The following is an 11,944-nucleotide window of genomic DNA, read 5'->3' on the forward strand; positions in this document are numbered from 1 at the left end:
ATGCTCATGAAACCTCTTTCTTCTTGGTTGCCCCACCTCATTTCCAGTCATTCAGTCGTTTGGACTGATGGAAAGGCAAGATTCTAGAAGAGTGCAGAGCTGGCTCTGGCATTGCACCGAGGTTGGCTCAGGGAGGAAGCTAGGTGGCGCCATTGTGCACTGGGGATAAGACTCAGCTTGAGTCTGGCCTCAGATACTTAGTAGCTGGGTGACCCAGGGCATATCACTTAATCCTGTTTACCTTAATCCAGTGGAGAAGGAAATGGCGAGCTACTACAATGTCTTTGCCAAAAAAACCCCCACGGACAGCATTGGTGTGCTGTGGTCCACAGGGTCACGAAGAGTCAGGCATGACTAATCAACAACAAGAAGGAGGGAGGGAAGGAGAGATGAGGAAGCTTGTCTTTATCCATTCCCACATCACTGGTCGAGTGGGCATTGCTGATATGAAGCTAAAGCTGATAGAGTAAGAGAGGGATAGTATATCCTCACCACAAACCTAAGAACTACTCATTAGCTGTGCCCAAGGCTATTTGTTCTCTCTGGTGAGAAAACTCATCACCACCACCTCATGTCCCTTGGGTAGGGGAGCATATTTGGGGGCTGGGAAATATTGGGTATCCTGCTGCTTCTCCCCACCCCCTTCCCAGCTTTGTACTGAGAAAGCTGCGTGCTGGCGGGAGATGCACACAGCTGCCTCCATCATCTGGGCCAGTTCTGCGCCTCCCTTGGCCAACAGGTCTCCCAGTGGATGGAGCAATAAGCTCCCTCATCCTGCTGGCAGCCTCAGGGAGCAGGGGAGCAGTTGGGTGCCAGCAAAGGGTGTTGGGCCCTCAATGGAGAGGACAAGTTTCATTCACACCTTGGTGGGAGGGGGCATGGACACTCAAATGATCCACTAAAACCTCACCAGCACTTTCAACCTTCCCAGATCTTTTTCCCAGTCCTGCCTCAGATCTAAAGAGAAAAGTGAATCTTTTTCATCTTGGTCTTAGTCCTCATACCATCCCCTTCCCCTCCAAAAAAAAAGCCCTGGCTTGTAGGAACCAAAGCTGTCATCTTGTCCAGCTCCTTGGATGGACAAAATGTGGACAGATTAGGAAAGAGGTGGGCAGATACTTCCCAGGAAGGGAGATCACTCAACCTCTTTTGATCCTCTATTCCAGAGCTTGCTAATCAGTGTCTTCTAAGGTCTAATCTCCCTCCCTCCAGTTGCCATTTGCTTTCTGGGCTTTACCTCTCCCGACCTGCTGAGGGCAGCTCCTTTCTCCACCAAAGAAATGGGATGGGTAATTCCATTACCAACCTGACAAATTTCAGCCCATCCACTCCTCAGTCCTCCTTTCTCTCCAGTTTACCCATCTAGCTCCTAACTTTTCACATCTCTCCCACTTCTGGGTAATCTGAATTTTTGAGCCTAAAAAAGAAGTCCAGCGACCCTGTCCCCAGACTCCAAGGGGAGGTATTTTTAGTTGGAGAAGCATTATTTCGGTAGCTCCCCAAACTGTCTCTATCCTACTCCATGGCTCCATTGATCTGGTGTTTTTGATTAATTGGAACTGGAAGAAATCTCAGGGATAATTTAATCCAGCCGTGTTATTTTACAGATGAGGGAACTGATGCCTAGAGAGTGAAGTGATTTGTAAAAGTCATAGCATTAAAACCCATGACTTTGAGGAATACAGATTCCCAATGCTCTTTCCATGGGGTCAGAGCTGCACCTCATATTTAGCATGTGCTAAGTGTCAGATGAGTCACTTTGTTCTGTCAGGGAAGGCTTCCCAATCACAACTCACATTTCTGTAGCACTTTAAGCTTTACAAAGCTCTTTCCTTACAACAGCCCAGTGAGATGGGTAATTGTCAGCATTCCTGTTTCCATTTTACACATAAGGAAACTAAGGCCCCGAAAAGTTGTGAATTCATCGTTGTTGCACAGCTGGTCAAGAGTCCACTGTGGGATTGGAACCCGGATCTAACTCCAGTTCCAGCACTTTTTGGCTGCTTCAGAGGAAGCAACAGGAAAAATTCACTGAACTAGGTTCAGTAAACATACCTCTTCTGTGTGTATAGCTCACACCCTTGATTCCTGTACCTCAAACTTTTCTGGACAGGGAGGAAGGTGTCTCATGTGGCAAAGCTGAGCTGGGGCTTAGATTTCTGCTAGGGCTACCATTGTTCTCTGACCCAGCATCAAACAGTGGGAAAGGGAGAGGAGGAAAGCAGAATAGATAGAAGAAACTCAGGTAAGGAATTTTGTTGTGATTGGTCATGGGAGGTGGGATCTGAGAGTTGGGGCAATCTTGAGAAGCCACCCATTGCTCCTGCTTTCCAGCCAAGGTTAGAAGTGGGACCAACCATGGCAGCACCAATTATACATCTTGTGCTTGGGTCCCACATCCCTGCCCAATCCTGGCCCTAAATGAAGCCCTGCTTAGCTACAAGATCAGAAATTGATTACTGAACTCCCAAGCTCAGTAGTGTCAGAACTCCCATACCCATCCTGTGAACTCTAACCCAGTGAGAACCAGGAGCTAGAGGACAGTGATTTGAGGAAGACCCCCAAGAGGTTCCCAGAGAAGCAGTTTCATTGAGATGATGCAACTGTAAGTGAGTGTTACCTAACCCCTGGCTCAGGTAAACAGGAGCTCAGGGACTGAGAGCTGTGGACTCAAGGGTCCTTCAGTCTGCCCCCTAACCTCACCCTGTCCTGTTCTTGTTCACTCACTTGACCAGCTCTGCCAACCTATGCCCCCCTGCTTACTTTGTTCTGCTTTCTCCTGTGAAGCCCACTGTCCCCAGAATATATCTTGGGTTCAGGATGCAGCAAGTGGTTGTAATTATAAGGCTTGTTGGCAAGAGGAAACTGTTAGGAGCAACTGAGGAAGAGAGAGGAGAAATAGATGAGGGAAACTGAGGGAGGAACTGAGAGGAGAAATAGATGAGGGAAACTGAGGGAGAAACTGAGAGGGGTCAAATTGAAGGAGAAAGGAGAAAATGAAAGTGAGAAACTGAAGAAGAGCAGGGTAGAGACAGGAGAAGAGAGTCCATAAGTGCTAGGAGAGAAGGGCCTGGAGGGGAGAGGGCCAGGCGTGGCCATGAGGAGAGCAGGCACAGAGCTGCTGGTGACAGATGGATGGACACAAAGACGGGGACTGTGGGGAAGACAGATGGATGGGGGAGGGAAGAAGATGGGGGTGGGGTAGGAGTTGGGGGGGGAGGTTGGAGTCCATAATGAGATTGGAGCTGGGCTCTGAGTTAGGGGGAGGGAGGTGAGTGGGTAGGGTTGCCTGGAGAGACAAAGGCAGCAAGGTGGTGGTGGTGGTGGGGAGGCAGGGCCATGGGTTAGGGAGGGCTTGGGGGCTGAGCAATGAAAAGGGCTGGGGTGGGGTGGGGGGATCTAGGCCCGGCTGGCGGCAGAGGGAGTGACAGATTGTGTGGTTAGTGTGAGTGGAGACCCGCTGTCACCTCTCAGAGACACGGAGATAGAGAGACATGCAGAAAGAGAGAGTGAGAGAGAAGGGTGAAGAGAAACAGGGAGAGAGAAAGACAGGAAGACGAGCCAGAACAGAGAAACAGAGATGAATAGAGACAGAGACAGAGACGGAACGAGAGCCCAGAACTGCTGTCACCTTCCAGAGACACAACTGCCCTTGGGTCCTCTTGCCTTCTATCCCAATGCCCAGGCCCCTTCGCCTCCTTCCTTCCCTGTCTTGTAAAATAACAGTCTAACCAGCCAGCTCCTGGGCAGGGTCAGGCAGTGCGGAATATGGAGGGTTAACTCCGTCTGCTGTCCCTGCCAGCCGCAGGCCCGGCTGGGTCCCCAGGGCTCCCCACATATGTCACACCCTCTCCTGCCAAACCCAATGCTTCCCAGCTCCTTCAGGCCACCCCCTCCCCCACCCAGCCCAGAGGCCTGGGCTCCTGCTCCACCCTACCCTCCCTGCCCTGCCCCCCCCAACCTCTGCACCCAATAACTTCTCTCCCTCATTATCCCTCCTTTTAGGGTTGTTGTGAGGTTAAAATGAAGTAATGAGTGTGAAAGTGCATTGGAAAGTGAAAGATCTATATACAAATACAAAAGAGAAATAACAATGATAATAATCTATAATATCAATAATAATTTTCCCACCTGGATCCCAGCCCCTGCTCCTACAGCTCACACCTCTATGCTCACCCTGTAGCTCCTGGAACTGTCCTAACAACTAGCTGAGAATTCTCTCCTGTAAGGAATGGAGGTGGAGGGTGGCAGAGATTGGATGTTGACCTCAGATTTAGCCAGGGCCCTGAACTGTCTCTCCCTCCCTCCCCTCCCCCTCCCCAAGCCTGCCAGATAGGGTTAGGAACCCAGAATTCTGACTCAGCTCCAGAGTCTGAGCTGTCCAGGGTGATTGTGATTCCTGCCTGGTGTCCCTGAGATGTTAGTGGGTGGGGAGGGGGTGTGTATGAGGCAATAGCAGTGTATTACAAAAGAGAGTGATGGGAATTCAATCACCCAGTGTTAGGGTGGGGCCTCAGAGTCCTTGTCCAGAGTCAAGGAAACAGCTGAAAGGCAAAAGAGACACCAGGTCTCACATATATGCCCTCAGCTGCCTTCTTCCTTCAGGCCTGTTTAGGCACAATTTGATCTGGATTCATAGAATGATAGAGTTGAAAGGAGCTTTGGAGGTCATTTAATCTAGGTCCTTCATTTTAAAGGTGAATAAACTAAGGCCCAGAGAAGAGGCTTAAGCGTTCAAGGGTCAGTCCATAAGATAGAGTAGTAGAGCTAATATTTAAACCCAGGCCTTCTAACTCTACCCAATGCTCCTTCCACCATACTCCATTCCCTTCATAAGATCATTAGACTTTACTAATGGAGAAACTGAGGTCCAGAGAAGTAATATTCCCAAGGTCACAAAGAGACTGGGGTTTAGTCCTCCCTGACCTTCTAAAGAACACTAGACATGGAATCAGAGGGTCTGGGTTTGAATTCTAGCTCTGATACTAATTACCTGTGTGGTGTCGGGCAGGTCACCTGGCCTCTCTAAACCAGGGTTTCTCCATTAAAAAAAAAAAAGAGGGAGTTGGAGTTAATGACCTCTAAGGTCCTTTTCCAGCACTTCTATTGAACTTCTAATGAACTCTTTCTTTCTGTTTCTTATGGTATAAAATCTCCTCTGTGTCTCTATTTCCCTTGGTGTCTCACCCTCTTATAGCTCTTCATTTCTCCATTTTGTTGATAGTCATTATGACTTTCCTTAGATGTTTTTGTGATTCTATCTCCCCAATATGTCTCCTCTCCCCCAGAACCATGTCTAGTCATAACTCTTAATCATCTCCCCATCTCTGTGAGTCTCAGTGCCTCAATACCCTTTCTGTGCCTTGCTCAGATGCATGTCTCCCTTATACTCTTTGTCCCATTTCTTGGTGATTCCTCCAAGTCACTGTCTCCCCATTTCCCTTGTTTCTCCTGCATCTGTCTCCCCATCTTTCCACTTGTCTGTATCTCCCTCCAGGCCTCTGTCTCCCTGAGACTTTCTCTGTATGTCTCTCAAGTCTCTGTGTCTCCTTGTATCTTGGGAGCGCATTGGGGTGAGGGGGAGTGCTGTTATTGCTGGGGGCTCATTAGGTGGAGATTGGTTTTTAATCAGCGCCATGGCAATGATGATGCAAGAACTGAGCTGCCACCTGATCCCCTGCCCCCCTCCTTCTTCTCCCCCCTCTCTGAGCCTCTTCTCCCCTCCAGCTCAGCCCATCTGCTGGGGCCTGGGCACCTGTCTGGGCCTGCCCAGGTGGGAGCTGGCACTGCCCAGCTGGGGGGTGGAGAGGGAGGAAGTCTGTGGAAGAAAGACCAGGGAACACCTCCAGTAAACTGAACTCATATATAGTCTACCTCTATCCTCAACCTGGAGAGAATCCAGGAAGGCTGATTAGGGAGTGGGAAGCCAGCCCTTGAGTGTAGTTTAGGAAGAAGGGCATCAAAGGCTGGATGTGGTCCCCTTCATTGTGTCCTTTTACACCTTCCCCAAGTAATCCAGTGGGGAAATCGAGGCCCAGTTTTTTCAGAGCCTGTCTCCCTCTCCCATCCAGATACCACCCAACTTCCCATCCTAACACACTAGGCTTCCTAAGAACTTTTGCTCCTAGACTGGTCTGGGCTGTACTGCCCTACATACATCCCTGCCTGCTCCCCAATCCCCTGTCTCCCCATCCTCCAGCAACCTGCTGAATGTTATTCATTCGACCAAGGATGCATGTATGCATGTGCATGTAATTATGGTTGGTTAATGGGTAAGGAGTGAGAAAGAAGTAAGGAGGGCAGGGTTAACATCTTCAATGTTGTCCAGACCCTTGGTTTGCTATGAATGTTCAGGAAATGTTTGTTGAGAAAGACATTTGAAAGCTGAGCTGGTGAGGAAAAACCAGACCCCCAGCTCCAATCCTGGAGTTCCCTCTATCCTAAGCTCTGCTGGAATACCCCATGACCATCTATCCGAGGACTAAGCATGGGACTGAAGCTTCTCACTCAATTGGACATAATGGATATGTATTTGCTTGTAATTTTGCATCTTGTTTTCATATTACTCGAATGTACCCAAAACATTAGCCACTCCCCCCTGCCCCAACTCTGCCCCTTTTCCCCAGTGTTACCCCCGTCCCTCTAGCTCAGAATCCCCCAGAATCTGCCTCTTTTCCAAAGTGTGTCCCCCAGCCTTCGTGCCTCCAATCCTCATGCCTTTCTTTTAGAGTGGCCCCCTACCCACAATGGGATAGGTTGGATTTCCCAGCTTAGATAAAGTGACTAGGCTCTGGGTTGGGTGAATGGCCTTTTGCTCCTGCCCTTTCCTTGCTGGAGGAGGTAAGGAGTCGTGAGATGGACTTGCTATGTACTGGAAGCAATAACCACTAACAGACAGAGGGAGAAGAGTGGGCTAAATGCTGGTCAAGGATTGGCAAGGAGTCAAGGTTTTGGGGAAGGAAAGAGAAAAGAATAGAGAATCAGAATTACTGGGTCCCCTTCCAGGGTTTATTATGGTTCAAGTCCACCATGCTCACTCAAGGATCTGTTCTCCCAACTGTACCATTGGGGCACCTCCGTCATTCAGAGGAAGAGAGTGGGAGCAATGCCCAAAAAATAGCCAAAGTCAGAAGAATGTCCATAGACAATGTTGCCAAGTCAATATCCTGAACTCAGAGTGGGATGCTGATTGAGTCCCCACCTGCCATAGTTCCTGGGGTGTCTCTGTCCTCTCTCACCTCTGGTATAGGAAACTGTGAGGGTTCATCTGCAATCCTGCCCCTGGCTCTTCCCTTAGCCCTCACTGCCTCCCCCGCCGTCCCCCCGTCTCACCCTTTTCCTATCTCTCCATTTCTTCCTTATGAAATATGCATGGAGAACAGATGTCCCCCGCTCCCCATTCCCGCCCCACCCCCTCAGGGCCAGCCCCCTCCTTCAGTTCCCGGGGGGCTCAGTGGACTCTCCACCAATGACAGCTTAGTCTAGCTAGTTAATATTGATAATCTGGGTCCTGGGCTGGCCAATGGGAGGCTAGGGGTGTTCTGTGCATCACCATATATATACATAGGGCGGGCAGCCCAGGTGTGTATGTATGCCTGTGTGTATGAGTGCGTGTGTGTGTGTGTGTGTGTGTGTGTGTGTGTGTACGGGAGTGGGTGTGTGAGCTGGTGTGTGGTTCCTAGATTGGGCTGAGCTCCTGTGCTTTCCCCTTACTTTTGTCCGCCTCCCCTTTCCCACGATATGTGTGCCACTCTTGCCTGCCTTGGTCCCCACAGGGCACTCCCCCACCATCCCCAAGCTCCCTAGGAGCTGGATTCAAACTTTACTGGGCACAGACGGATGAGCACGGTTCTGCCAGAGGAGCCAGGGGCCAGGTCAGCGCTGCCCCTCAGGGGGCCCCTGCCTGGCTGGCCAGCACTACCCCTTCCGGCGGGTCCTGTGTAGGTAAAGGGGTGTGTTGGGGGTGGAGGGACTATTACTCCCACTCTGTCACAGTTCTCTTGGTGTCTCTCTGTAGCTCTTCTTTAAGAAGACTCAACTCTTGTTTTTCATCTTTATGTGTTTCTCCATCTCTCCGTCTTTGTCCTTGTTCCCTGGGTAGCTTGGGAGTTGAGATCAATGGAGTAGTGCAGCCCTCCCATTCACCATTGCTCTTCCTTGATGCTCAGAGCTTGGAGCTAAAAAAGCAGGAGCTGAGTTAGGGGTGAGCACTTGCTTGGGAACTGCTGCTTTCAGGACCCAAGCTAGAGCTAAGTCTAGGGGCTGGCTCTGGAGAAGGACTACTTGAATGGAACAGGAATAAGATTAGGACAGGCATGGAACACATAAAGGAAATGGAATTACAGAAGGAGAAGGAAGCATTTGGGAATGGCTTGGGTGTGGATGGGGGTGCAGGGCAAGATGGGGACATGATGGAGGGTTGGGATGGAGTGGGTTGGAGAAGATAGCTGTGTTAACAGGTCAGTCTCATACTCAGAGATTGCCGCCTGTGATTCCTTCTGCCCAGAGACAGCACACCCACACCTCCTCGTCCCCTCAGTCAGAGAAAAGCAGGTGAAGGACGATTAGCAGGACATTTTCATCGGGTCTGGGAGGGAGTAGAAAAGATGGGGTAACCCTAGGTGCTCTTGCTCCATCCTGTCCTGGCTTCAGGCAGAGGTCTGACAGAGGTGAAGCTGGACTGGGAGACCCTGATCCCTGTGAGGTCGTTCATCAACTCATGGGTGTCAGAGATAGGAGTGGATGGTGGGTATCTGGTGAGGGGTGGTGCTGATTATAGGGAAGTCTGTATGTGTATTTTCCCCTTGGCTCTGTTCCTTTTCTGGCTACTGTAAAGTGTATTGGTTTTGAGTTTGAATTCCCTCCTACTCTACACATCCAAATTGCATTGGGTTTCTAGCCTCTTACCCTCAGGGGTAAGTAGAAGTGTTTTTCTGGGAAGGGGCTGGGTGCAGAGAGGGAAGACAGGGAGAGAACTCTGGCTTTTGGTGGGGGGCCTTTAACAATTTGGAGTAATAGGGAAGGCTCTAAGTTTATGTATCAAGTCTCTCCCCTCCCTCTTTCCCTAGCCCAAGTCTGAAGTCACCTAGGGCTAAATATGGAGCTTTCCATCAGCCTCTAGGCCATTTGACCTTGGGGAGTCACCCTCAGTGCCAGGTAAATTGGAAAAACTGGAGGGGGAATAGTATGGGGAAAGGTTGGCTCTGAGAAAGGTGTGGGTGACTTTCCTGAGACAAGTAGGGACTTCTGGAGAAGTGGAGCTGTGCAGCATTGAGATTGGATGGGAGAGAGAGAGAGAGAGAGAGAGAGAGAGAGAGAGAGAGAGAGAGAGAGAGAGAGTGTGTGTGTGTGTGTGTGTGTCTGTCTGTCTGTCTCAGGGTGGGGGTGGGGTCCCAGTGGTCTTGGAGGGGCTTGTTGTAGGGGTGCTCAGCCTCAATAAATTTGCAGTCTCTCAATAGGTCTACTTAATTCATTCCACAATAATATATACATATATATACGTATATATATATATATATGCATATATATATATGCTCATTCACCTTTATATATATATATATATATTATATATATATATATATATTATTTATATATATATATATATATATATATCATATATATATATATATATATGTGCTCACTCACCTTTCCTCAACCTCACCTGCCCTCACCTTTAAAAGCCACAAAAATAACATATGGGGTCTGGGGAAGTGGCACCACTGTAGTAAATTTTTTCCCCAACCCCCATATTACTTTGAGAGGGGGGCACAAAATCATATGTATTCCTTCCCCAACCCCTACAATCCTTTTCCTTCTTTCAGTGCCCATCTTTTTCCACCTTGTTCTCACCTCTTCTCTGCTTTCTCTTCTCAGTCTCTGTCATTTACTTCCTTAGTTTTTTACTCCTTGATAATAGATCAATTTCTTTTTCAATTTCTGATTTCTGTTCCCTAGGTCTTTCTGTTGTTCTCTCTCTTTCTGTCTTTCTCTCTGTCTGTCTCTCTCTCTGTTTCTCTGTCTCTCTGTCTCTCTCTCATACACACACACACACACACACACACACACACATACACACACACACACATACACACACACCATCACACTTTCATACATGCACTACTTCCCTCTTCTCCATCCCACTGAAGCAGCTATGCAGGGTAGGCTGGACTGAGGATTAGAAAAAATTGAGTTCAGATTCTGCCTCAGACACTAATTGTGTGACCCTGGGAAAATTACTAAACCCCTCAGCCTCAGTTTCTTCATCTATAAAATGGTGGTGTTAATTTTGTAAAATAATAATAAAATTGTAAAGCATAACACAGTGCCTGGTACATAGTAAGTGCTATATAAATGCTAGTTTTTATTCATCATCATCATCATCATCTACCTCACAGGGTTGTTGTACGCATCAAATGAGATAGTATGAGATGACACTTTGCAAACCTAAAAGCACTATATAAATATTCATTATTATTTATTATCCAAACCCTTTCAGGACCAATTTTCTCTCTTTCTACTTGCACTGTTCAGTACTTTTTCCTTTTTTTTCTTCCAGGATCTTGGCTGTGCTGGGCCATGGAACTCTGAGGTGCCTGTGCTCAATAGAACTTCTAGAACCTAACATTCCAGGTCCCTCCTTGAGCTCCTCCCCCTCCAACCACCATCCAGCTGGAAAGCTCCTCCGGGGTGGGGGCCCCCTGCATCATGATGCTTAACTCAGACCCCATGGAGCTAGACCTGCCTCCCACCCATTCAGAGACAGAATCAGGTTTCAGTGACTGTGGGGGAGGTGTGGGTTCGGACAGGACAGGACCTGGAGGTCCTGGGGGAGGTCAGGCCAGGGGTCCTGAGATGGGGGAGTCTGGTCGGAAGGACCTGCAGCATCTGAGCCGTGAGGAACGGAGGCGGAGGCGGCGGGCCACAGCCAAGTATCGCACTGCCCATGCCACTAGGGAACGGATCCGAGTGGAGGCCTTCAACTTAGCTTTTGCTGAGCTTCGAAAGCTGCTGCCCACCTTACCCCCTGACAAGAAGCTCTCCAAGATTGAAATCTTACGCCTGGCCATCTGCTATATTTCCTACCTGAACCATGTCCTGGATGTCTGAACTTTTTGGTCCCTTGTCTGGGGGAATCCTACCCTTGGGGTCTCTTTCTGTCCCAGCTGAGAATACCTTGCTGCCCAGCTCACTTTCTCTCTCTTGTTACATCCTATGGTCTGGACTGCTAAGTCCCTGCACCACCCCATCATAGCTCCCTTCCTCCCCTGGCCACCCCAGACTCATAAATGTCCGTTTGGCCAAGGAAAACAACAGCTTAGCTCAGACCAGGGGTAGAGAGGCTATTTTTACAAGTTAGCTGTGGTGGCAGTTGTGTATGTATATATGTATGTATGTATGTATATATGTATTTGTGTGTGTGTGTGTGTGTGTGTGTGAGAGAGAGAGAGAGAGAGAGAGAGAGAGAGAGAGAGAGAGAGAGAGAAGAGAGAGGGAGAGAGGGTTGATCTGGTCAGAAATGTTTTTGGGGTCAGCCAGTGTGTGGCCTTTACCCTATTTTTCAAGTCTGTTCTTTGTTTCTACCTAGCTTTTGGTCGAGCTGCCGTAGTTCCTACCCACATCTGGATTGTTAGAGATCTTTGACTCTCACCTACATAACCACCACTTCACATTCACCATCCCTTTTCGGGAAATCCTGCCTAGAGCTGGAGGGAATAAGTTGGACCAGGAAAGTAAAAGTTGGCTGGAGTCAGGGTAAATGGGGTACATGCCCTGGAGATCCCCTCAGATAAGAAACTGTATCATTTTTGTTATCTAGCTGATTCTTGATGCTTATCTCTTCCTAGTTGTATGCTTTGCTTGTCTGGGTTATTTGGCTATTTCTACCCTTCTGCCTGCTTCCTCTCCATTTTTTTTTTTGTGGCCCAGGGAAAGTATTATCTGATCA

The 11,944-nt window shown here is 48.8% G+C and overlaps 1 protein-coding gene across 1 annotated transcript; it reads left to right on the forward strand.

The window, feature by feature from the left end:
- The first annotated feature begins 3,422 nt into the window (after positions 1 to 3,422).
- Positions 3,423 to 11,426, forward strand: NHLH1 (nescient helix-loop-helix 1). Its single transcript, XM_020979596.2, has 2 exons — positions 3,423 to 9,156; positions 10,556 to 11,426. Exon 2 carries the CDS (start codon positions 10,705 to 10,707, stop codon positions 11,104 to 11,106), a length of 402 nt encoding a protein of 133 aa, XP_020835255.1. The 5' UTR covers positions 3,423 to 9,156; positions 10,556 to 10,704; the 3' UTR covers positions 11,107 to 11,426.
- The last annotated feature ends 518 nt before the right edge of the window (positions 11,427 to 11,944 follow it).

The sequence above is a fragment of the Phascolarctos cinereus genome, unplaced genomic scaffold, assembly GCF_003287225.1.
Source record: "Phascolarctos cinereus isolate Bilbo 61053 unplaced genomic scaffold, phaCin_HiC Scaffold_5;HRSCAF=322, whole genome shotgun sequence".
NCBI lineage: Eukaryota > Metazoa > Chordata > Mammalia > Diprotodontia > Phascolarctidae > Phascolarctos > Phascolarctos cinereus.

Bases quoted from the DNA above. Each gene is read 5' to 3' on its own strand.
- NHLH1 (XM_020979596.2), top strand. From the start codon at position 10,705: ATGATGCTTAACTCAGACCCCATGGAGCTAGACCTGCCTCCCACCCAT.